The sequence below is a fragment of the Carassius gibelio genome, chromosome A17 (assembly GCF_023724105.1).
Source record: "Carassius gibelio isolate Cgi1373 ecotype wild population from Czech Republic chromosome A17, carGib1.2-hapl.c, whole genome shotgun sequence".
NCBI lineage: Eukaryota > Metazoa > Chordata > Actinopteri > Cypriniformes > Cyprinidae > Carassius > Carassius gibelio.
The window spans coordinates 9,373,513-9,399,442 of NC_068387.1; the positions used below are offsets into that span (position 1 = coordinate 9,373,513).

The following is a 25,930-nucleotide window of genomic DNA, read 5'->3' on the forward strand; positions in this document are numbered from 1 at the left end:
AAATCACCAATAACTCCGCCCACTTTAATTACGACTACCAGACAGAGGAGCTCAACCTGTGGATGAGAGGATGTCACCAGGCTCTGCTAGATTATTACACCAACATCGGGCATTCCATCGGCCTCACGGTTCTGATCATCTGGCTCTTTGAGGTTGGTTGTGTCCATTGCTTTGGCAATATGTTTGGGAATGAATATATTCGATACTCTCATATTGGGCCTTAAAATGGATCCACCTAGTAATACCATTTTTTTTTACCTAGTAATACCATTTTAATGGGTACTCTATTCATTGCCATTTTAGAAAACCTATAAATTCTATTAAAGGTATATGTTATTTTAAACATGCAAACATCACCATGGATGTCTTAAATATTTTAAATATAATAGAAAATAGTTCCTTAACTGCTCAGCATACTAGGATACTTCTAGCTTCAAATAAGCAAAAAAGCAAACATGAAAAAAAAAATTGAATGTATACCCATAAAAAGATCAATACTGCAGTTGCTTGACAATGCTCGAAGACTTGCTACAATGTGCATTATTTGTTATTTTGCTAAAAAACAACAACACATACATACACACACACACACACACATATATATATATATACACACAGACCCAATTTTGTCTGAAACATTGTTTTAGCAGTAACAGGAACCCTACACTATAAAGCAAGGGGCAACACATTGTCTTAATAAAATTCTGCTCTGGTTTCGTGACATAATCCAATCCTGGGATTGTCCACTCACTTTATAATCTGCTTTATGCACCAGTCCCTCGCGTCTTATCTAAAGCAGTCATGTGCCATAGTTTAAGCTGGACTAACTTTTCTTTAGAGTGTCAGCTGCTATCGGTGGAAACTACCTCATGAATAAGGCATCGTTTTCTCCTCTGACAGCTCTCTGTGTTAACGGGGGTCCGTTACCTCCAGACATCTCTGGAAAACGTGCTGCGGCAGGGGGACCCTGAGTGTGAGTCTGACGGGTGGCTCCTGGAGAACAGCTTTGTGGAGACGGCTCGCTCCAATTTCAACGTCATCAAACACCTGGGCAAGTTCAATCAGATATCAAGCAATGGAGATCCAAACATTGACAAACCACCTACAGCACACTATGGTCCAGACAATGTGCCTCCAAAACCTCTCCCAACGGCCAGTTAGGACTTCTGAATGCTCCTTCTGAACAGAAACATTACATAAGCCACAGCTGACTGGACTGTGATGCTATATGACTTAAAAATGACAAATATGATTCAGTGAAAATTGAGGTGGCATTGCAAAGTATAAACAATGTGAAATTGCAACATGCAACATACTTGAGGTCTGACGTACTTGATGTAAGATGTAAGAACTGAACCGAGTGCTGTTTTAACACACAAGGCAAAGCATCATGGGGCCTTTAGAGTCTTAAAATCTTTAAACTGCCTCTCATTAAGAATACAACCATTTAATTATTTTGTGTTTTAGAGATTCTCCTGTGAATAGTTTGAGTGGAGCTAAACTGTTCACTGTAGGGTTTTCACTAGAGATTAACTGGATGAGTTTTTTTTTTTTTGGTTCCACAATCATTGCAACACTGACTTTGAAAAAGGCGAATAGCTACTGTTTCTTTCCCACAATCCTCCCAAACGTCTCTTCTGCCGGTGTGCAAGTTTAAAGTACATATGTTTGCTCTGTCTCTCTCTCTCTCAGCTTAAGTCTGACGAATTGTTTTCTTATCCATTACCTAATACAAAAACAAGCAACTAAGATGTCTTATTTCATGCCTTGGTCTCGTGCCTAAAGCCATGTATTGTAATCGCTGGTAAAAAACATCATACCAACAGCCTCTAAAACACATTTTCCAAAGATGTACAATTTATAAACCTATTTTTTACAAAGCACACCCATGCCTAAAATCATGATGAATATGTAATGACCATAAATGCAACATTTACATTTAAACATTATTAAAGAGCTTTAAGTGTTGGTTTCAAGAGTTCATTCATTCAAACACTTGCATTTATTAATTATATGCAAATTTATTCTTAATAAAAACAGATGTTTCAAAGGGAGGTGTTGACAGTGGTTTCGCATTCCTCAAAACATTTTAGTGAAAAGTGTTTAAAAGCACAAATTACTTCTTAGTGTGAAGAATCTTTTAATAATCTAAATAATGTTTTCCACAATGAAGAACCATGGAGAGGTTCCTTAGATAAAAAAGGCTCTTCGTGGAACCATAAGGCAATAAATAAACTATATTATTATTGTTATTTTAAAAGAGTGTTAGAAGTAAAGCACAATGAAAACCCATTCTGAAGGAACAATTTGAATGTCACAATAACGTTGTGGTAACTCTGCTGAAGCATGTATATTTACAGAATGCATTGTAAAGGTACATCAGTGCCTTATTATACAAATGCATTATATTTGATCAGTTATAATACCTATTGATGGTAACAGCTTTAAATGCATTTTTTTAAAGGGCGTCGATCTGTTATAATTGCATTATACAAAAGTTTACTAGTTGAATAGTTTTTTATTTTATTTTATTTAATGGATATCTCAAAACATACACAATCATTTGTTTTTGTTTGTGTGTGTGTGTGTGTGTTTAATATCTGACAGAAACACCCATCACAGTTAGGAAATAATTTAAATAATTTCAAATCCTTAATAAATAATCAAGTACAGATATTGGTTTAATACAGTAATTTAACAGGACTACAGAATGTGAAGTGAAATAGATCCATCAGAAAATGTCACTCAGTAGTTTATTTCATGTACATTAGAAATTAGAAGCCAAGTGCAAATGAAAAGCTCTTACACCTTAAACCAGATCATGAGTGTGGAGAAAAAAAATGATATCTGGACTTACACTTATGAAAAGCTCTTGTGTTTGATTTAGCAAATATTGACAAGTGGAATTTACATTGTTGCATGTGATTATATGATTGACTTTTTTCACTCCTTATTTTAAATCACAGTTCCATAAAATAGCATCATCTAATTATACATTATTGTTTACATCCATGTTTATGTGACATCATCTCATGAAACCTGTCAAGAATATGCCTGGGTCATATTTCACCCCCAAATCAAAAGAAACAAGAAAATGTGCTTAAATTACGCGTGTATATATATATAGAAATATTAACATAACTTGCATCGAGATTATTTCCCCCCAAATTCATTACTGTACAATTACTCTATATTAATTTTGTTATTGTATGTCATTATTATTATTATTATTTATTGTGGTCTTTTTGGCTTTCATTTATGCTGATTTATTTTTAAAAAGTATGTAGTAAATTACTATAATAATAATAAAGATAATTTTAAAAGAAACTATAAAATGTTAATGACAAATTTTATATTTATGAAAATATTCCTTTTCTTTTTTTTTTGGTGTAGCATGTGACCCGGACATGTTTTTGTGAGATTCACCTGAGAACATAATTTGCAAAACAGCCTCTCACTCAGAAACACTGAATATATTATATGTGTGTGTGTGTGTTGACGGTGGCTTTACACAATAAAGTAGTACACAGATATATTATATTCACAAGAATACATTTCTCACACAGGTGAAAGAAAGAGCAAAAAAGGCTGTAGCGGGGAGAGGACTAGCATGTCACATAGGTCACAAAAACAAACCAAAAAAACAAGCCCCTCAATAAATCTTTACACCCTGAAAACAAATGCAAAAACACCACAATGAGCAAAAGCTGCACTGCTAAAGTGAGTGTAGATCTGCAACCCAAGCTAAATAAAGGGCTGAGAGAACACATTCTGTTATTGGATATCTATTATGGGCTTGTTTAGTGGGACTACCCATAATGCACTGGCTGCTGGAAAACACGGACAGCAGTATGTAGAGAAGTGAGGGAGTTTATTACTCCTTGCAGTCAGGTGCATGCTAACCGAACACGGCGTATTCACTTCCTCGGTCCTCCTCAGAGCTCAAAGCATCTGCCACTCAAAAGGGAACATGACGTTGAGGAGCTCCAGACTGCGGGCGATTTCCTCCAGGACGCAGTGCTGCTGCCACATATGAAGCAGCTTGCGATAGCGCTCTGGACACAAGTGCAGCGGGTTCCCACGCCTAGCAAAGCACAGACAAATACAGCTCAGCATTACTGCTAATAAAGAATAGACCGACAAAGCACACATGCTTTTAATGAGGAGACAGTACAGTGTTTCCAAAGCTGGAGGAAGCATTCTTATTTTATTATCTTATTTAATATCTTTAATTATGTTTTGAATGTGAATTATGATTCCCTCCCCACCCAATCAGAGGAAATATAATTTGGACAAACCAGTCATTGTCGTGAGTAAATTAAAATTAAAATTTAATACATATACATTTCAACAAAATGTAGTAATTAAAGTCGATAAAATCTATCGTTTCCCACTGTGTAATTATAGTTAAATAAAACTAAAACCATAAGAACACTTTTTTTTATTTTGTATTTACTTGAAACAACAGTTAACTATAAAGGCTTTACTTTCGCTAGTTGCCAAGGCAACATTCTAGATGTATTTATGATGCATGTACTAAAAAAATTTCAACTAAAACTGAAATTAAAAAAAATGAATAAAATCTACATATACATATTTAACAAAACCAAATATCTGCTAAAACTTACCAAAACGCACAACAAAATAACAAACTTTAATTAAAATGAAAATTTTAAAATTCAAAATATGAACAAATACTACAGTAGTATCTCAATGACACTAAAATAGACCGAAATCAATATAAATCAAGAAAAAGTTCTCTGTCTTTATTTTTATTTTCATTGGTGCTTGAACACCAGTTCAGTATATTAGAATGATTTCTGAAATATTTCAACGAAGACTGGAGTAACGGCACTTTAAAATATACTGGAACAGAAGATAAAGGTTGTAATTATTAAATTTATTAAAATTATTAAAAGTATTTTTTTATAAAATAAAGTCAGCCTTGGTCAGTATACGGGTCTGAACAGTAGTGTATAATAATAATAATATAACAATATAGTAAAATGCAAACATTTAATTACCACTGTTGGTGGTGATGCATTACAAGTAATTCAAGCTATGTAATCAGATTACTTTTCTTCAAGTAACTAGTAACTAGTTACAAGTAACTAGTTACTAGTTACGCATTACTTTCATTTCTAACGAGTTACTTTTTGCAAATTTTCCCATTTATTCACTCACACCTGTCCTGTCTCCGTGTTGAGAGAAACTGGGAGTGAGGTGCAGAGGCAGAAGCACTTCCTCCAGCCTCAGGCTTATTCTTTTCACTTTTGGAGTGAAAGGGCATTTACAGATGGCAAAAATTTTACTTTTGGGTTTTTTATCATCAAAAAAAATAAACAACCCCAGCTGAGGTGACAAAAGTAACACAAAAGTAACGTAATCCATTACTTTTTATAAAAATGAACTAAGTAATGCAATTATTTGAACTTTTCCCAACACTGTTCATTTCTATATATTATATATATATATATATATATATATATATATATATATATATATATATATATATATATATATTTCTATGTATATATATATATTAATAAGTGGCTCTCTGACATCAAACATCCGAACTCTATTGCAATGAGCTGGTGTGAACAGTGAACTTTACCCAAGCTGAGGGTCTGTTTCTCCATAGTCATCAAGGTAAGGTGCTGGATGAGGACTGCCCCGTGTCTTACTGGCCATCAAGATGATCTCACACTCTCGAACCCTGTTCAGAAAGACACAAACAAGATTGTTATTATCAGTAGTAACCTGTTTTTATTCATTTACATCACCCTACACTACACTGTGTGCACAATTATTAGGCAAGTTGTATTTTTGATGATTAATTTTGTTATAGTGCAACTACAGTGCTCTTGGTCAAAACAAAATGTTAACAAACCCTCAAACCTGAACTTTTAAGTAGTAAAAGTGAAGTTTGAAGTTTTCTTAAGAGAATATCTACATGTACACCGTTATTAGGCAACTATTAGGGTGCAGAATTATTATGCAACTAAATGAAAAACAATTTTCCCATCGCACTTTTACTTTTATTTTCACCTGTTAAACTGAGAATAATAAAAACTCAATTTACAAATGAACATTTCTGAAAAGAAAACCTCAGTGACCAATATAGCCACCCTTCTTTTCGATAACAGTCACAAGCCTTCCATTCACCGAGTCGGTCAGTTCCTTGATCTGGTCAGAATCAACCACATCCTCCCAGACACTGTTCAGAGAGGTGTACGGTTTACCTTCACTGTAAATGTCATGCTTAAGGACCCAAAAGTTCTCAATAGGGTTTAAGTCAGGTGAAGAAGGGGGCCATGTCATTAGTTTTTCATATTTAAGGCCTTTACTGGCCAGCCACGCAGTGGAGCACTCTGATGCATGTGATGGAGAATAAAATGATAATATGGTAAAAATTACTTGCCTAATAAATGTGCACACAGTGTAATAGCCTTATTCTACAAATGTCTGTGTCTGAAATCGCATACTCGACTTCATTTGAATAAATAATTATGTCACCATCGCTAAAAATGCATGTTCTATATAATATGAATGCAATCTAGACATACATCTGTCATGTTGTCATTGACAGTCGTGTCACTTCACGGCTATTCACAAATCCTCTCCTCTGGCATCTTGTGATAATGAAGGGTGCACTGGATGTGACACTTCAGAATCTCATCGGAAATAGTAGCTGGTTGTCTTATCTTCCTCTCACCTGAGAAACATTCCCACTCCAGCCCCGCAGATGGCGGCGTGAGCCGTGCACGCTCCCACTTCCTCCCCGTTCAGCTGCTGCTGACAGCATGGGCTCTGCGCACACAGCGTGACCCCGCACTGCAGACACAGAGTCGGGTGCTTTCGCTCGTCGTCTGATGAGTTTGGGCATCTACAGGCGAAGAGAGAAAGTCACATTCAATTCTCGAAATGGACATTATAGGAAATCTTTATTAAAAGTACTTACTTAAAGTGACTAGCTTGGTTGAGCAACACACTATAGTCCTCTGGAAGATCTATCAGCCTGTTTCTCTTACGAGGATACCTGACCAACAAGTGGGAAATTCAGTTCAATTGTTGTTGAAATAAAGGGGAAGTGAGCTTACTATGAAACAGTGGAGAAATTAAGTGTCATCTAACCTGATGATTTGGCTTTCACCTTTGAGGGCTTTGGATATGGCTGAGTTCCCACACCACCTGACACACAGAAACAAAGCAATGCTTCTACTCAAAGCGAACGGAAAGGTAAAAATATTGGAAGGAATTTGAATTTAATTCAAAACACTAAGATATGAGAGGCCATACGATTCAGTGATTTGACCATGATTAAGGGACGTTCTTAATATTATTAGCAACAACTAGGCCTGTCGCGATAGTCGATAAATCAATTAAATCGCACAATAATAATAAAAAAAAAAATTAGCTCTATAATTTTTCCGGCCACGAAAATGTCTTTTTACAAATTTTATTAAAAAAATGTAACATGTCATGATGTGGGGTTGGTCTGGAGTGCAGCCTGTGGACAGCCCGCGGTAGAAAATACCCTCTCTGATGGCACAGATAAAGAGAAAACGTCTCGCTAGAGTGGCCAGCTTTGATACAGCATACAGCACTGAAGTTATACAGCATTGTACTTGCACTACTGCTTCATTTTAATACCGCGTAGCATATTTTGCAAGTAACTGCGTTGCCCTTTCTCTCTAAATGGGCTAACTTTTCACTCGCTTCATTTGGCTTCCTCAGCTAAATGTGTCTGTTGGTGTATAGTTGCGTGTGTCAATGCACCCAGTGAGTTAACACACACACACACACACGTGCGCTCGGGCAGTTGCGCTCCTGAGGCGTCTGTCGTTGCTAAGAATCCATCAGCTGCGATCTCAGTTACAACAAGGACATTTCAGTAATGGATTTCCACCACCGAAAAACCCGGCTACAAGATTCATTTTGGAAAGAAAAGTAAAAAACTCTGCAGTGTGTGGGTGCATTCCATTTTTCAAAAACAACGGGGAATTTCACCTCGAAGGAAGCTGATTGAGTTGGACCTGGTGCGCTTGCGTCATTCTGAAAAGCGGAGATGTTTTTTAACTCGATGCGGTGCAGACGGGCCTGAAAAAAATGAGCGCATCGCACCTCATCTCTTACATTATGAGCGCGCATACGCATTTGAAATAACGAACTTCAGCACAAAAAAAAAAAAAGACGCGATATGTGAACAGCCCCTTCATCGGTCAAAATGTTTACTTTCGGTTAACGGTTAAACGTCAATATGAGCATCCCTAACTGGCATATAAACATAAAATTAATTAATTTTGTATGTTATATTAAGGCACACAAAGTCAACATGTTGGTTTTTCTTGCTCTGAATCTGCCATAAAATTAAATAAAAGTTCATTTATCTTTGAAAAGGTGTAGCCTACCTGCGTCATTATGCCATTATCATTATATTTGTTGAAACTGGTCTTAGAACGACAATATTATCATTTTCTTGGAGAATTTACCATCCAGCTAAATTTGTTATCATGACAGCCCTAGCCACAACATATTAATATTCATGAAAATAGATTTACATATTTAATATTAATAAATATCTAACTACTAATAATAATTATAATTTATAATTGTTTATTAATTTTAATAAAATTGTAGCCGTTTACTGATAATTATGGAATTTGAAATCCAAAAATACATTTTCTTAAGGAAATTGGATTCTTTTATATAACAACATGTATAATAATAGAAAAAGTTTAATTTAAAAATATTATTGTTAATTATAAATAAATATAAATAAAAATTACAAAAATAAATTATTATAAACAAACAATTATTATAATATCATAGTTATAAGTAATATAATATTTATATTAAATAGTATAATGTAAATAATTAAACAACAAAAAATATTATAATATTATTATTAGCATAAACAAGCAAAATTAAACTGGAGCAAAATAACATAATATAATGATTGTTATTAATAATTATAAACAACAACTATACAGCAACAACAATATTATGTTTTGCTTATTATTTAATTGCTTATATACTTATATATTTATTATTACTATTGCTTATTATTATACCTAGTAATAAAGTTCGTTAGTACAACTGTAGTGGATACTGTAAAAGGTCAGACATCATCTGATTTGTACCTCTTTATTAAAGTGATTCCAACATCCCTGTGCTCCTGAAACAGTTGAAACAGGTTGGAGGGCAAGGAGAGGTAACTACACAGCAGAGGCAGCTGACTTTCAGGTGATTCTGCATAGAATAATTACGGTTAATAACTTAAATGTATATGCAAACAGTACTGTGCAGGCTGTTGCTGTGTGTACAGTGACAGAAAATTAAATACACATACACATTAAATACACATCTACTTGGCATTTTTCTGTATACCACAGAGAAAATAGCCTGGATAATAGTACTTAGTACAATTAAAAAGTACAAATTATGACATTATTAGTCATTTGAACCTACAACCATTTGATTATTCAAACATTTTCATGTAATTGCAGTGGCATGTCTAATTATAACCAGTGCTTGACAATGATAAAAAATGTTAAATCATGATTAACAGTATGATTGTCTGCGATTAATTCAAAAGTAGGGTATTGTGGACTTTTTTCCATTTAAAAGTACTGCTATATGAACAAAAGTGCAATGAAATTAGGTTTGCAAACACTTTAAACAAATAAGGTGCTTTTTTATAGCAGTACTCCTTTCACAAAGTAGCAGTTAAAATATTTCTTGTAAATCTTAACTTATAACATTAATGTAATTAAATATAAAACAAGCAATTTGTCACTGCCAGGACATTAATGTTTTTATAGAAAACATTTTATAGTTTGTTATAGAAAAAGAAGTTATGCTTTGAGTCCAGAGCCTCGATCATAACATTATAACAGGCATTTTCTGAGTAGAGACCTGCACGATCGCAGGACCCGGAGTTACCGTATTTTTCTGACTTTAAGTCGCACCTAAGTATAAGTCGCATCAGTCTAAAATACATCATGATGAGAAAAAAATAAAAACATAAGTCGCACTGGACTATTAGTCGCATTTATTTAGAACCAAGAACCAAGAGAAAACATTACCGTCTACAGCTGCGAGAGGGCGCTCTATGTCTTCAGTGTAGACTACAGGAGCACTGAGCAGCATAGAGCGCTCTCTCGCTGCTGTAGACGGTAATGTTTTCTCTTGGTTCATTTCTCTTGGTTCATGTAAAATTAATTTTCATAAATAAGTCGCACCTGAATGTAAGTCGCAAAACCAGCCAAACTATGAAAAGAAGTGTGACTTATAGTCCGTAAAATACGGTAATCAAGTAATGTGTTAACTTGCCCAGACCTAATTATAACATATGAAGTGTAATGACCTGCAGTACCAGACAGCTCCTCTGGAGGGGGCACTCCTGTAAGGCAATTAAAGAACAGTGCAGCACAGCGCAGGAAGGGAAGAACACCTCTCTTTACACTCTCTACACTGAAACCAGACACACCAGCTCTCAACCTAAGAAAAGAGAGAGAGAGATGATGAGAGACCACGAGAAAGAAACAGGAAGTCTTTCCCTATATGACAAGCACATGAACTCACCCATCTGTGTGTTGAGACATAATAGAGAAGATTTCAGCTGCAGCATGGGCCTCATCGCCCTCCTCTGGCCCTCTTATTACAGCACAATCTACACATAATATTACTGAAAATAAGTGTTGTGCAGAAAATGTTATTCTTCAGTGTCAAGTTTGCATCTATGGCAGTGTGAGTTTACCGTGTGAAGCCAGCAGGACCTGCAGCATGTGTCCCATAGTGACCAGGTGCAGTAGGTAGAGGTGATTGAACGCTGTGCTGACTGCTGAAGGCTGCAGGTCTACAGCCTCTTCCTGATATAATGCTGGGATGGACAGAATCAGCCCCACCTGAGCGGAACAACACACATACAGTCCGACTGATTAGAAACTGATGAGGAATGTTCAACCAACTTACCATTAACTTAACTAGCAGCTTGAAGTCTATGTGCACAAAACAGCATTTGAAGATGTGTGTTTTGGGTGACCCGAAGCAAAAAAAAAAAAAAAAAGCCATTCTGTTTTCTAGAAATGGTTTGGGTTCAGTGCAAGTTCAGTGCAACAAATTATACAGATTTTTTTTGATTACCGTATTTTCCGGACTATAAGTCGCACTTTTTTTTCATAGTTTGGCTGGTGCTGCGACTTATAGTCAGGTGCGACTTATTTATCAAAATTAATTTGACATGAACCAAGTGAAATGAACCAAGAGAAAACATTACTGTCTACAGCCGAGAGAGTGCAGTAATGTTTTCTCTTGGTTCTAAATAAATGCGACTTATAGTCCAGTGCGACTTATATATGTTTTTTCTCTCATCATGACGTATTTTTGGACGGATGCGACTTATACTCCGGTGCGACTTACAGTCCAAAAAATACGGTAGATAGATTGATTCATGCTTATTAAAAATACATTAGCCTTTCAGCAAGCAGATGGTTTTATTTATTCTTATGAATAATAAAAGTGATTTAAGTGCCCCTATTTTGCTATTTCAAGTATAGCTTTTTTTATGCAGTGTAATGTAGCTTTATGTGAATGTAAAAATTAAAACTACAAAGTTGTAAAGCCGAAAGGGCACAACAAATTAAGTTATTGTCTTCCAAAAGGAAGAATAGACTCTGAACAGCTTATATGAGGGACCAGTAATATGAATCTCACGGCTACATGTCACGGAGTAACACATCTGCATAATGCCCACATACATTCTACTTTGGACAACTGCAAAACAACTTGACCCCGCCCTCAAACATCGTAGCTTTGTGTGATTGACATTATGTCTAGAAGACGCTGTGTCTTACGCTGTGAAAGTGAATTCATTTTATTTATTTTCACTACCGAAAGATTGGGCTACAAAGAATCAGTGGTTAATAGTGATGGGTATCGAAAACCGGTTCCATTTTAGAACCGAAATTTCAAAATTCCAAGAACCGGGTATTCGATAAGACGCGTGCATTTCGATTCTGCTTAACGATTCCTGCATTCGCATTTCAATTTGATTAAAAACAATTAAGTGCAGGAACGGAAAGAATTTGCACCCTGTTTGTATGCAGTCTGTTCCATGTATTTCTACTTTAGAAAATATTGTTCCGTGTCGAAACTGACTTGTTTCATACTTGTCGACCAATATACCAATATAGAAAACTACATCAGTATATCATCATAAACACAGCCGTTTTTGTCTTACGTGAACGTAAACAGATGAGAAAGAAAACACACATGTGCAGTATTTTTGCTTAAAGAGACAACAGCCTAATAAACGCACTGCCTGTCATTAATGTTAATCAAAGAACAAAAGAAAACCATTCACTGATCTTGAAGTAATATATTTAATTGATTAATCTTTATTTTATTTATAAAAAGAAAATTATGCAGTGTTTTAAAACTTTTAATTACAGTTTCTGTACCTGAAATTTTGTTAAGTTTATTTATGATATTGCTAATTGATTTGTTTGTTCCGATCTTATTACTGACTGTTTATTTGTCTTTAACACTATAATATTTAAAATTATATTAATCTAGTTGTTTTTGCTATGGTATTTTTTTAAAGCACAGGCAAAATTCCTATTGCAGTGTTTGGTAGGCTGCTGATTTTTGCTCATTATTCAGCTGCCTTGTAAAAAGACAATACATTTGACATTCAAATGTTTGACTTAATTTGTTTTTATATTGGATTTTTTATCTTATTGGAATCGAAACTAGGAATCGATAAGAATCGGAATCGATAAAATTCAAACGATACCCAACCCTAGTGGTTAATGTTAATGTTTCCCACTGAACCACAGCAGTACAACCCCAATCTTTTTTTATGTTCCAGTCATTTCACTGATGACCACTTCTATTATCTTATGGAATTCAATGCAGGATTCTCTAATCGCTTGCTTGTTAAAGACGGCTCAGTACCCTGATTATCTAGACCAGCTGGCTCCATTGAATCACAACCTGTACGTAAGATAAATAATAAATGTTTAGATTTTCTATTGAGCGTTTAAAATATGGAACTATGGCAATGTGTGTATCGCTTCAGACACGTGCAGTACGTGGTACACCCATCACAACAGACTGAGCCATCTGACCAATCAGAGCACAAGTATGCTCACGGAAAGGAGGGGTTTAGAGAATGAAACTTATAACTGCTTCAAACTAATCATTTAAGAATCGTTGGAAAATGAGGTGATATTAAATGCATATTTAAAAAAAACTAGCGTTTTTTTGACCTTGCATGCTTGTAAACCTATTGTAGGAGAATGTGTGTTCACTGCTTTGTGTGTGCACTTTGAATGGGTTAAATACAGAACACGAATTCTGAGTATGGGTCACCATACTTGGCTGTATGTCACGTCACTTTCACACACACACACACACACACACACGAGATCTTGTTATCCCTATCTATCTATCACCTATATTTATTTATCAACACTCACCAGTAGATGAAAGAAGTCCACTTCTAATATTGATGGTGCATTTACTACAGTAGGAACAGGTACCAGGACTAGAAAGAGAGAGAATTACTGCATGAACAAAACCACCAAACTTATCAATCCTCGCCTAAACGTGACATACCTGCTAACATATCAGCAAAATGCTTCTGTATGACTGCTTTTCTGCTCTTCAGCCTCTGAAAAGCTGAAAACTGCACTAACGCTTTGAGTCCAGAGAGCTGAAAAAGAAAATGATTTTAGAAATCAATCCCACATTAAATGGTGAGCACGATGATCTATATAAGCAGAGCCAAACCAGACCTGTCTGTTCTGGAGAGATCCAAAAAGAGCCTTTCCTTCTTCCTGTAACATGCTTTCTAGAGAAAGAGAGGAGAAAAAAAAATCAGATGAGGCAACACAAAATTACCAGACTGACATTGTTCACAAAGCACCAAAATACAGTTCTGCGGTTTAAACAAATTATGCAATAAAGGACAATTTGAAAGACACTTATAGGTAAATATGGGTGATGATACTTAACACTGACGGTTTGAACATATCCACCATCTCAAAGTGCTTTACAGATAACAGTGCATGACAATGAGCAATTCATAGGAGGAGAGCATTACCGATGGCCTGGATGGTGTAGGCACACGTGTTCCAGGACATGACAGGCACGTATGGGCACAGGTCATTGGGAGCGGTCTGCAATCCCACCCTGTGCACAGTGGTCGAACAGACCCCCAACATCTCGGTGATACTCCGAGAGAACTTCGGCCTAATCCCAGAGTTTACATCATATACAGAAATAACATGAAGGTTAAAACAGGATTTTAAAAAAGCTCATCTCTGTGTGTGTGTGATATATATATATATATATACTTATACTTAAATAAATACTTGTCCGTTTAGAAACTCACGGCTCTTGAACTCCAAAACTGAGAATGGATCTGAAATCAGCTTGACTCTCATCAAAAAGTACCATTGCTTCCTCCGCTGCTTCCTTACAGTTTTTGTCTGAAATCATACACACACACACACACACACACACACACACACACATGAATTAAAGAGAGAATATCTTAATGATATTAATATTGAAAAGACAGATTCAGGAGGCACAAATCAGTTTAGACTCTCACCTGTTTCCCATGTACCTCTCAGCCCTCTGATTCGAGAAGACATGATCTGAACCCAGCGCTCCAGAGTGAGATGCTGACCAACTAATTCTGCACTCTCACTGACAAAATTAAGTAAAATGAATAAAAAATAAAAAAGAAATGAGATTTGACTTTTCCCAGCGTAAACACCTGAAAAAGAACATTAGTAATGGTGCCATACTAGTTGAGCTTGCTGGGCTCCACAGGGATCAGAGGGATGACCGTGTTACAGAGGGACTTGCAGAGTGGACACATGTACTCGCCGTTCTCCAGGTCTATGATCAGGTCTGCATGCAGCCGATTCCGAGTGGTGTTCTGCACAGCTTCAAAGTACCTACAGACATACCAAACGAATCTGTCTTTTGGGCTAAGAATTTCAAATGGTGATTTTAAATTTTAAGGCAGCAGATGTATAGTTTTTACAATGTAAATATTTAAGCACTAACTGACTTTTGCCAGCAGGTGGCGTGCATCACATGTCCACAGCTGCCAGTGTGTGTTCCCACTGCCAAATCTGGGGGCATGAACAAGGGATAACCGCCTACTGTTTTGCAAAAAAAAAAAAACAGGACACTGATTTAGCGTCACAGTACCTAAGCATAATTCCTTTCAGTAATGCTTAAATCATAATAAATCGTCATTATAACACGCGCAAGGAATGTATACACTTTCTCTTTATCATCACAGTTAAGGTACTTGAGTGGTAAAATAAGGCATCATTTGCCTTCAGGGGAGAGTGTCTTTCCACGGTCCTGGGTGAGAACAGTAGATCTCTGCACACATGCTGTGAGGACCATGGCTGGTGCCTGAGCCTGAACTTCCTGCTCCTCCTGACACAGGATGCAGATCTGAGGCCCCCAGTCTGTGGAACAAACGCCCTGCTGAGGCCCCACAGCCACTCTGCTCTCATCCACATCCAAGCTGCACACACACACACACACACACGTCCTTTAGACATTCAGACATTTGAAGGGTGTTCTCAGAAATTATATTACTGTAAATGCCTGAGATATTCAGTCTTTGATGGACAAAAGAACAAAACAATAAAATCATGGAAAAACTGAAAGAAAAGACAGGTCACGTGAGGTAAATACAGGTAATAATAAAAATATGTTTTTTTAAAGGCATACAATGGTGTAAAAAAAAAAAAAAAAAAGGTAAAAAGCTAAAGAAAGAATACTTGATAACTGGTAAACAAATAAACAGGGAAAAGGGTGATGGTAAAAAGCATAAGGAAGCAAAGCAAGAAAGAAAAAGGACCACAACAATGAAAAGGTCTAGAAGTAAAGCTCAAAATTGAAAGACAATTTAAGAAAATGTGAGAAACTGAAAAGAATACGAACTGATTTATATTATAACAGAACAAAAAATAGTAAATAAAAGTGACAGTACAATAATGAATAAATGCAACAAATACATAAATAAATATGCGAAGTGCAAAAGAATAAAAAGCAGAGAAAAGATTAAAGAAACTAAAAACAAAAGAGTCCCAAAGTCACAAAAAGAAAGAAAAGTAAAAAGCGAAAGACAGAAAGAGACCTCTCCACAGAAGCGGCGGTGTCGCTCTGACTCGAGCTCTCAGGCACGTTGTCATAAAGCATCTTGTTGGACTCGATGAAGTTCTTCTGCATGGCCGACATCTGAGCCATGATCTTCTGCCTGTGGGCTTTAGCAGCCTCAGCCTTCCTCTTCCGCTCGGCTTTCTCCTTATCCTGAACACACTGTGCAGACACCACACACTTGAAGCACCTCAAAGACACGGAAGCATTATGAATGAGAACAGCATTACCTCCTCCATCTTGCTGTGATCCAGAGAAAATGAAGTTACCGGACCAGATTTCTCCCGAAGACACTTCACCACCTCAAACATCTTGCAGGAGAGACATATAGATCTTAAATATCCAATCCACAAATCAAACAATCAAATAAACATCAAATCATCACCGTCATACCTGTAAGTTCCATGTGATCATGTCATTCTGAGCTTTCAGAGAAGGTAAAGACTTTATTTTGGTCAGGAAGTGGAACAAAGATTTGCCATGTTCAGAACCAGTTTCTGAAAATACAAACATATCTGTATGAAGCATGAATAGTAGGGCTGTGTGAAATATCAAAATAAAATAAAAACTGTGATATGGCTTAGTGCAAAAGCTGCAATTAAACTTAAATATATGATTCAGAGCCAATACAGTTGAATTGCAAAAACATTTAAAATGTTAATGAATTAACTAATTGTAGTTACAAGATTTATTCTGCTTTGTCAACATCAATAAATACTAATCCTGCTTATTGTTATTTCATGTTAGCTTAGGTCAAACAAATAATATTGACAGATACAACTATTGGGCCCGGTTTCATAAACAGGGATTAGCCTAAACCAGGATTAAGCCTTAGTTTAATTAGGAAATTTAAGTTATTTTTATAAACATGCCTTAGAAAAAAACATTACTGGTGTTCATCTTGGAACAAAACAAAGGCACTGATGTTTTAAGATCAGTCAGTGCAAGTTTCTGTCAGTTGAAACAGTTCAGATTTACATTTTAGTCTAGGACTAGGCTTAAACCTTGTCTGCGAATCCGGGGGATAATTTTAAAAACAAATTAGTAAATATTGAACTTTACATCAAATAAGAATGATTAATGATTTAGAAGCATTTTTCCATTGCAAGTAAATGCTAATTAATTTAGTTAACTAATGTAAACAAATGAAAACTTATTGTAAAAATGTTACTATAATGGTTTTATTGTAATTAATTAATTTAAAAATGTTATGCTGCTATCTATCTATCTATCGATCAAGAGGGAGGGAGAGAGAGAGAGAGAGAGAGGGGGGGAGAGAGAGAGAGAGAGAGAGAGAGCAGAATTATTCATAAAGAATGTAATTACAAATTATTTACCAAATGAAAACGTTATTAGACCTGGTAAATTATTCAACAATTAAAGAATGTGTAGCAAGCATCAAGTAAACCAAGATGTTAGTAAAGCACAAACCCTGCACCCCAATCAATCTGAACAACAAACAACAGAAAAATAAAATAAAAAATACTTGGAGGAAGAGCAAAGACAAAGTAAAAAGAAAGAAACAGGAATGAAGAGAACAAGAGGAGGAGGATAAGTAAACACAATGAAGATAAAAAGATAACACTAAAAGTAAAAGAAACCAATACATTGAAAAAGTGAGAATGAAAGAACAAAAATAACCCAAAAAGAAAGAAAAGTATTTAAAAATGTTCACGAGAGAGTGAAGTCCAGTGGGTGACGTAGGACGAAGGCGTAAGATAAGCTCCGGTGAAAATATGCTAGTCTCGTGAGAAACAAGTTTTGTTTACAGCAAAGGAAAACCAGTGTCCTCTTGGTTTATATCGAAATCTTGTCATTTTTCTTTACAAATTCTCATTTTCTTACTAATTCATGACTGGTGTTTTGTTTTTGCTCTCCCCTCTGCGCTTCCACATTCGTCAACATGTTTGCCAAAGTCTTATGTCAGCCACTGGACGTCACTCTCTCGTGAACGCACATATGACAGTTTGTGGAAGTTAAGAGATTAAGGTTTATAAAGTTGTAAGTATGGATATTTTTCATACACAAATGCATCGCATCGCTTCAGAAGGCCTTTATTAACCTCCCGGAGCCATGTGGACTTCTTTTAGAATGGATGGATGCCATTTTTTGGACTTCAAATTTTGGGCAACCATCCACTCTCATTATAAAGCATGGATTAGCCATTATTTAACATAACTCTGATTGTATTCGTCTGAAAGAAGAATGTCATGTACACCTAGGATGGCTTGAGGGTGAGTAAATCATGGGGTTATTTTCATATTTGGGTGAACTGACCCTTTAACGATGCTTGCATCTCAATGCCTTGTAGTTTCAGGGCTTGCATCAAGTGAGAGAGTAAATTCACTCTGCGTTGGCTGAATACATTTACCAGCTTCTACAGATAAAACTTAGACTTTAAATTAAATCTAAAAATGTTTCAAAACATCTAATGCATTTTTACTTAATTATTCTACTATTGATAATTAGAAGCAGTTGAGAAGAAACAGTTGTGCAAAAGAATCTAAGAAGCAGTTTAGCAACAGAAGACAGCAGCTTGTAAGTGTTTTGCTTCTTTTCTTACGTTTTAACGTGTTGTCTTGCTAGGAACTTTACTTTGCTTACAGGGTTTACCGTGGTAAACGTGTGCTGAAGTCGCATTTGTACAGGGCGAGTGTATTATTGGTTAGAATAACACGGCAGCCTTTGTGTGAAGACCATCGAGTGTAAAGTCCAGCGACTCTACCTGCGCGACTCCACTGAGCAAGGACACCGACAAGACACTTGAGTATTGCATTTTTCCCCTTTACTTTTTGCACAGCATGTTTTCATCTCCTCATTTTAGTCAACTGTACTCACTATGTGCTTTCAAATCTCTTCCATTACTACTAACACTCATAAATCACACTCACACGTTGTCCCTGCGTCCTCTACCACTTCACTGCAGACTGGCAGTTCCAGAGACCAATTGGAAAAGAAAGTAAACAAAGCAGACTTTATTTCATCTATTGCTACTCAGCCAAGTCTCAACCTCATGGTCTTAACTGAGACCTGGATCAAATCGGAAGACACTGGCACTCCACTAATTTCACTTTTTTCCCAGAAGTACTGGTCTGGTTATCTCAAATGAATGGAAATTTGACCCTTTACCTTCTCTAACAGGAAACTGTTAATTTGAATTACACACAAATTACTATTACCCACCCTGTTAAAATCCAAGTTGTTGATCGTCCACCAGGTCAACTGGGTAACTTCTTGGAGGCGCTGGAGGAGCGTTACTCTCAAACTTCCCTGAGGACGGTACTCTGGTACTACTCGGTGACTTCAACATCCACCTAGAAAAACCCCAGGCTGCTGACTTCAACACTTCGCTTGCCTCATTTGATTTTAAGTGATTGTCTACTGCAAATCAGTGACAGCAGAAGGTCTGGGAAGCTTGGCCGCTTTGAATAGCTAAGGACCGCCCAAGAAGCCATATGACTGACAGGTAAAGCAACCAATCACGTTTCGTTTTGTCCCGGGTCATGTATAGGGTTTTGGAAATGTCCCCACAATAACAGACTCCAAGATACAGACAAACTTTTGGGTGAATTTTAAAGAATCAATGTCATGAACTTTTTTTTATTTGTATTTGTCATGCCAATGACTGCCAATTGCTTATAAAATACTGAATATGAACTGAAAATATGAACTCTTATAGTTCCCAACTCTTCACATTACACATGCCTCCTACTGTAAACCCCAACCTAAGCATACGGTATTCTGATAGACCTAGTAAAAACATCCTGTTTTATGCAATATTTGTGTGTGCTCTTTTTTTATGCTTAATGGTGTACTGAGCAGCATAGCTCAGACACAAACTAGAGTAACTGCCTTTGAAAGATTTAAAGCAGAACAACTACTGCAGTTAGGACACCGCCTTACAAGACAGCTGTCTATGTACGGATGCAGAGTATCACGCTAGCTTTTGAGTTAATGATATACATATATAATGATATAATGATAATAAAGGGTGAGATCTTACTTTGAGCTTTCAGACTAAAGTCAAAAGTCACTTCCTCAGTACTGTTGCTTTCCAACTGCGTTTTTTCCTCCAGCAGAGCCTGTCCTACAAGGTGCAGTGCCTAAAGTCATACACGCACGTTAAAAAAATAAAATCAAATAAGAACAATTTTGTTCTTAGAAATACAAATGCAATAAATATATAAAAATTGCTACATTTATGTTAATGAAACATAACAAGAACTAATGGAAATGGTGTGGGGCGGTAAGAGCCATACCCTCTGGATCATGGGTTCAGTCCATCGGCTGGAACAGTCCTCCACTGCTTTCTGGAAGATTCGCCTCAGAATATGGATGAAGATGTCACAGCAGAGCAGATACACTATGTTTGAGAATCCTGGACAGAAGGGAGGGGGCACTGGGGGACGCAGGGCTAAAATAGAGGAACAGCAGATATCACACCCTGTGCATCATCATTTTTTTTTGTCAAACATTCTTATTTACAGTTCAGAAAGCGGGCAGTTCTAGCCCTGGCTTTTAATTAATCAAAACAGCATTCCAATGCAAAAATCCACAACTGTAAAAGCTATAAAGCAACAAACCTCTTATATTATCATACAAATTTTCACTTAACTGCAACACATTGTTTTCATTATTTTATTTATGCATTCAAAATTCAATTTTGTTTAGCATTTACTGTATTTTCCAAAATATAAGAAAGTCATGCTTTTTTATCATTAGAAATGTGCAGTGACTCCAAAGCAACTTATATTAAACATCAGAACAGATACAGTGCAGAACGGCATACCTTTATCACTGCCTTCTTGGGTCCTCCTCTTCTTCTGAGCCTCTTCTGCCTTATATGTACATTTAAACATATTTACAAATAAACATTCCCTTCTGTTTAAAGACTAATGTGTATTTTTTATGAGAATGAGATAATGAGGAAGACAATGAGAGCCACGTACCTTACTATGTTGTGGTCTGGAGTAATGATAGAAGAAGGGGTTAAACTCTTTCAGACATTCCTTCTTCAATTCATACAAGCCATGGCCTGACACTCCTGGTTTCCTAAACAAAATGTAATAAAGATTTTGGAGTACATGTCGCATTGTATAGAGACGTGAGTGTAACGACTGTGAATAAATAACTATTTCATAACTGGTATAAATAACTAAACCTTTAGCGAAATGCACTTACTTGAAAACGGCAACCTTAGGGACGACCGTTTCAAGCCATGTTTCATGGCTTTCCTGTGATGCAAAAAAATAAAAAATTTGGTTCATGAGGTTAGAAAACAATGTTATGTATAGTTTATTTACAAACATTCAGATAATGCATTTAAATTGGTCAGTTAATGTACGTAAATCTCAGGCTGCCACAATTTTACTGCAATGCTAAATGAATGAAAGCAAAACAAAAAGCATTAAAATGTCTTACATTATCAGGCAGGCTTTTAACCAGGCTGCTATGAGCCATGGGTTGAATACAAAGCAGATGGATGACCTCCCTCATAGTCACATCCTCCTTAGTCACATGACTGATTCCAGGTACATACCGCTCACCTGCCAATTTCAATTCAAATTTATTTGTGTAGTGCTTTTCACAATACACATTGTTTCAAAGAAGCTTTACAGAAAATGCATGGGTCTACTGATCTGCTATCAGAAGTGAATGTGTCCAAGTAATGTTCATTTCACAAATTAACAGTTCAAGATAATATAATCATACAATTAGCTAAAATTAATTAATTTCAGGCGGAAGCTCATTAAAGTGATTATTGCAAGTGTGATCATAATGATTACAATAGAGAAACAATTTGGCAGCTGTGCATATACAGGTGCATCTCAATAAATTAGAATGTCGAGGAAAAGTTAATTTATTTCAGTAATTCTACTCAAATTGTGAAACTAATGTATTAAATAAATTCAATGAACACAGACTGAAGTAGTTTAAGTCTTTGGTTCTTTTAATTGTGATGATTTTTGCTCACATTTAACAAAAACCAACCAATACACTATCTCAACAAATTAAAATATGATGACATGCCAATGAGCTAATTAACTCCTGCACAGGATTCCTTAGCCTTCAAAATGTTTTCTCAGTTTGGTTCACTAGGCTACACAATCATGGGGAAGACTGCTGATCTGACAGTTGTCCAGAAGACAATCATTGACAACCTTCACAAGGAGGGCAAGCCACAAACATTCATTGCCAAAGAAGCTGGCTGTTCACTGAGTGCTGTATCCAAGCATGTTAACAGAAAGTTGAGTGGAAGTAACAGATGCATAACCAACCGAGAGAACCGCAGCCTCATGAGGATTGTCAAGCAAAATTGATTCAAGAATTTGAGTGAACTTCACAAGGAATGGACTGAGGCTGGGGTCAAAGCATCAAGAGCCACCACACATAGATGTGTCAAGGAATTGGCTGAACCACAGACAACGTCAGAGGCATCTTATCTGGGCTAAGGAGAAGAACTGGACTGTTGCCCAGTGGTCCAATGTCCTCTTTTCAGATGAGAGCAAGTTTTGTATTTCATTTGGAAACCGAGGTCCTAGAGTCTAGAGGAAGGGTGGAAAAGCTCATAGGCACTGCACCCGTTTACCAAGAAATTTTGGAGCACTTCATGCTTCCTCCTGCTGATCAGCTTTTTGAAGATGCTAATTTCATTTTCCAGCAGGATTTGGCACCTGCCCACACTGCATGGTGTTGGTGTGCTTGACTGGCCAGCAAACTCACCAGACCTGAACCCCAGAGAGAATCTATGGGCTATTGTCAAGAGGAAATTGAGAAACAAGAGACCAAAAAATGCAGATGAGCTGAAGGCCACGGTCAAAGAAACCTGGGCTTCCATACCACCTCAGCAGTGCCACCAACTGATCACCTCCACGCCACGCTGAACTGAGGCAGTAATTAAAGCAAAAGAAGCCCCTACCAAGTATTGAGTACATGTACAGTAAATGAACATACTTTCCAGAAGCCCAACAATTCACAAAAAAAGGATTTAAAAAATGTTTTTATTGGTCTTATGAAGTATTCTAATTGTTGAGATATTTAATTGGTGGGTTTTTGTTAAATGTGAGCCAAAATCATCATAAACTACTTCAGTCTGTGTGCATTGAATTTATTTAATACACAAGTTTCACAATTGGAGTTGAATTACTGAAATAAATTAACTTTTCCATGACATTATAATTTATTGAGATGCACCTGTAGATTCAAGTTGGTGTATTTCACATGCAAAATATATATATCAGAGGCAAAACAAAAGGCAGTGCCTCCAGTCAACTCACTTACATAAAACAACAAAACACATCAGCTAAAGACAGCAAGACCAAGCCTTTCATATAAAAGTTAAATGTGAGAACTTACCTACAATGACGATAATAAGGTAAAGCATCTCTTCTGTCAACCTATTCCATTGTTTCAGTACCTCCTGTGTGATGAAACAGGGCAAAGAAACCAATTAAAATCAACCATAATCAATGACAAAAAGAATAAATAAATGCTTTATTATTTTAATAATTTAAATTATTTAGTCATGCATGTATTGATCAGTTTAAGAGAAGCTGCTATGAAACATATTCCATGTGATCTCACTTCATCCTCTGTTACTCACCTGATCCTTACTGGAGGAGTTGCCATTAAAAATATCGAAAAGTTCAAATCTCAAAAGAACAAGCATGAGGAAATGATTGGGGTCCATTTTGGAAGCAGCAATCTGCGGTTGGTCAGAAAATGTCATTAACTGAATTAAAGTATTTAGAATTTTGCAATTATATAATTTATTTTATATTATTATTTTTATATTTCATATACATTTATGATTTTAAGAACATACCTGCAACATGATAATATCTTTATCAAACATTTCATCCCTGCACTTAAGATCCTGATAGTAATACACCTAACAGAGGCAAATATCAGCAAAAGTTAGAATATGTTCATGTCGCGGCACAATATGAAAATTTGTGCATTCAAATTTTGTTACATAGTTGTTGTTGTTGTTTTTTACCCCTCCAATATACAATTCATGCGTTCATACATACTTTCACAAAATAAATAAAACTAAGACAGCCCCAATAATCATTATAAGCCATTTCACGCCACTAACAGTTGTTTTCAAGATGTTCAAATTAAATAATGGACGTGTTTGAAATATCAGTTGATGATCCAACAGTTTTTAATTGGAGACTTTGTTTAGATTCACATTCAGGTTTTTTAGAGAATTGCAAATTATTGTATTTACAAAAATCTCTACACGTGTTTAAGATAATTTTTTTTATTTATTTTTTTTTTTCAAATTGTAAAAACTGTGCAATTGGTGGTGCTCTCACCTGGCTGACGAGCGACAGGCCGTTTCTGCGCCACATGTCAGCACACACCTGAGCCGCCAGCACAACACAGCGCAGAGGCTGCTCCGCCAGCTCAGTGAAGTTCAGCTGCACCTGAAACACATCCAAATACACACCTGTGACCCACAGTGCTGGACATTCACACGCTACAGCTTCATTTGATTAATTAATGATATACTCACAGTATCCACAAAGTCAGGGAGGTATTGGATTGCTCCAGTCTGGCACAACAGCACATATAAACCTGAGATCAGATACAGACTGGGTTTAAACAACAGATACAGAATATTGCTGTGACCAAAAAAAAAACAATCATTGGTACACTTTCTTGAGCGGGTGAACAAATGCTAGCTGACCATAAATTAAAAGAATGTTGGTGGGAAATAAAATAAAAGTTGAAAAAAGTTAATCTTCTTTTTCATATTACCATGTAACATGTCATTAGAAACGTAACAAGCTAGAAAATCTCATGACTAGGACTTCTGATACAGAAATTCAACTATTTTTCTAACCGGCCAGGAGTCTGGAGATGGGCAGATGGATGGAGACGGGCTCCTGGGAGACTTTATAAAGCCGTGTGTGGAGGATCTGCTTGCACATGTAGTTGTCTACTGGCTCGCTGCGGAAGGGCTGGTTGGTGCAGGACATTAGAGCTCTGTGACACTCCTGAAAGGCCAACAACAGAACCCTCTCCTGTGGGTAAATAACACAACACACACGTCCAAACAGTGTCATATTTCCAGGTCATTCATTAACCAGTGGATAAACAAGATTTGTAATCTAATCAATCAAGCAACATTAATGGCTTTAAAGTAGACTGTGGTCTATTTAAGTGCTTTGTCTAAACATTACACCGAGACATTCTGTAAACGGATAATAACCTAATAATAAATGTTTATTTAAAACGAGACCATCCACTCATTGTCCCGTTTCAGGATTCAAGACATGCTTGTCTATTTTTCTGTTCATATGATGCAATTTCAAGTTTTCCTTTCTCTTTGGTGTGTTACAAGCGGTTCATGAATAAATAATGTCCCAAAAGCTGAAAAGACTAAAGTCTCAAACCCAAAGAGATATTCTTTATAAACGTTAACACCCATCCAAGCCCTCCTAAAACGCCTCGTTTAAACAATCCTCCACATGTCTATGTCACTGTATGGGAAGATTTGCATAGCACCACCCAAATGTTCACATAAAGAAAGGCGTAACTTTAATTCTCGCTGTAGTATTGTTGCTGCTGCCACCAATGTCGTGGAGACGCTGTGTGTTTCGTTGTGAAAGCGAAACTACTTTGTTTGGTCTTCCAAAAGACAATTAGAAATCAGTGGTTAAGTTGTATTTACAACACTGTTCCAGAACAGTTCAAACCAAATATTTGGGTGTGTGCAATG

General features: G+C 36.4%; 2 protein-coding genes across 4 annotated transcripts in view; one reads left to right on the plus strand and one right to left on the minus strand.

Annotated features, from left to right (window-relative positions):
• The window catches only part of LOC127933440 (photoreceptor outer segment membrane glycoprotein 2-like), a 3,854-nt gene extending 1,886 nt beyond the window's left edge, over positions 1–1,968 (plus strand). The window contains exons 3-4 of the mRNA XM_052530454.1: positions 1–152; positions 901–1,968. The exon at positions 1–152 is cut by the window's left edge and continues 95 nt beyond it. Of these exons, the coding sequence (XP_052386414.1) occupies positions 1–152; positions 901–1,161 (413 nt within the window). The 3' untranslated portion in view covers positions 1,162–1,968. The remainder of the gene's footprint in view (positions 153–900) is intronic.
• A 768-nt stretch (positions 1,969–2,736) lies between these two features.
• Positions 2,737–25,930, minus strand: part of LOC127933435 (E3 ubiquitin-protein ligase UBR1) — a 34,350-nt gene continuing 11,156 nt past the window's right edge. Inside the window, exons 15-47 of one of the 3 annotated variants that reach the window (XM_052530445.1) lie at positions 25,052–25,232; positions 24,722–24,783; positions 24,522–24,632; positions 24,026–24,091; positions 23,804–23,905; positions 23,557–23,620; positions 21,622–21,746; positions 21,382–21,434; positions 21,150–21,252; positions 20,990–21,038; positions 20,460–20,614; positions 20,204–20,303; positions 16,594–16,697; positions 16,431–16,511; positions 16,181–16,362; positions 15,366–15,562; positions 15,092–15,185; positions 14,823–14,975; positions 14,624–14,721; positions 14,402–14,498; positions 14,111–14,259; positions 13,803–13,858; positions 13,624–13,720; positions 13,485–13,552; positions 10,763–10,910; positions 10,588–10,675; positions 10,370–10,503; positions 9,144–9,252; positions 7,135–7,191; positions 6,962–7,039; positions 6,716–6,886; positions 5,615–5,716; positions 2,737–4,084 (exon numbers count right to left, since the gene is read on the minus strand). In XM_052530445.1, the coding sequence (XP_052386405.1) occupies positions 3,943–4,084; positions 5,615–5,716; positions 6,716–6,886; positions 6,962–7,039; positions 7,135–7,191; positions 9,144–9,252; positions 10,370–10,503; positions 10,588–10,675; positions 10,763–10,910; positions 13,485–13,552; positions 13,624–13,720; positions 13,803–13,858; positions 14,111–14,259; positions 14,402–14,498; positions 14,624–14,721; positions 14,823–14,975; positions 15,092–15,185; positions 15,366–15,562; positions 16,181–16,362; positions 16,431–16,511; positions 16,594–16,697; positions 20,204–20,303; positions 20,460–20,614; positions 20,990–21,038; positions 21,150–21,252; positions 21,382–21,434; positions 21,622–21,746; positions 23,557–23,620; positions 23,804–23,905; positions 24,026–24,091; positions 24,522–24,632; positions 24,722–24,783; positions 25,052–25,232 (3,576 nt within the window). In that variant the 3' untranslated portion in view covers positions 2,737–3,942. The remainder of the gene's footprint in view (positions 4,085–5,614; positions 5,717–6,715; positions 6,887–6,961; positions 7,040–7,134; positions 7,192–9,143; positions 9,253–10,369; positions 10,504–10,587; positions 10,676–10,762; positions 10,911–13,484; positions 13,553–13,623; positions 13,721–13,802; positions 13,859–14,110; positions 14,260–14,401; positions 14,499–14,623; positions 14,722–14,822; positions 14,976–15,091; positions 15,186–15,365; positions 15,563–16,180; positions 16,363–16,430; positions 16,512–16,593; positions 16,698–20,203; positions 20,304–20,459; positions 20,615–20,989; positions 21,039–21,149; positions 21,253–21,381; positions 21,435–21,621; positions 21,747–23,556; positions 23,621–23,803; positions 23,906–24,025; positions 24,092–24,521; positions 24,633–24,721; positions 24,784–25,051; positions 25,233–25,930) is intronic. The other 2 variants (XM_052530446.1, XM_052530447.1) reach the window with 2 other exon arrangements.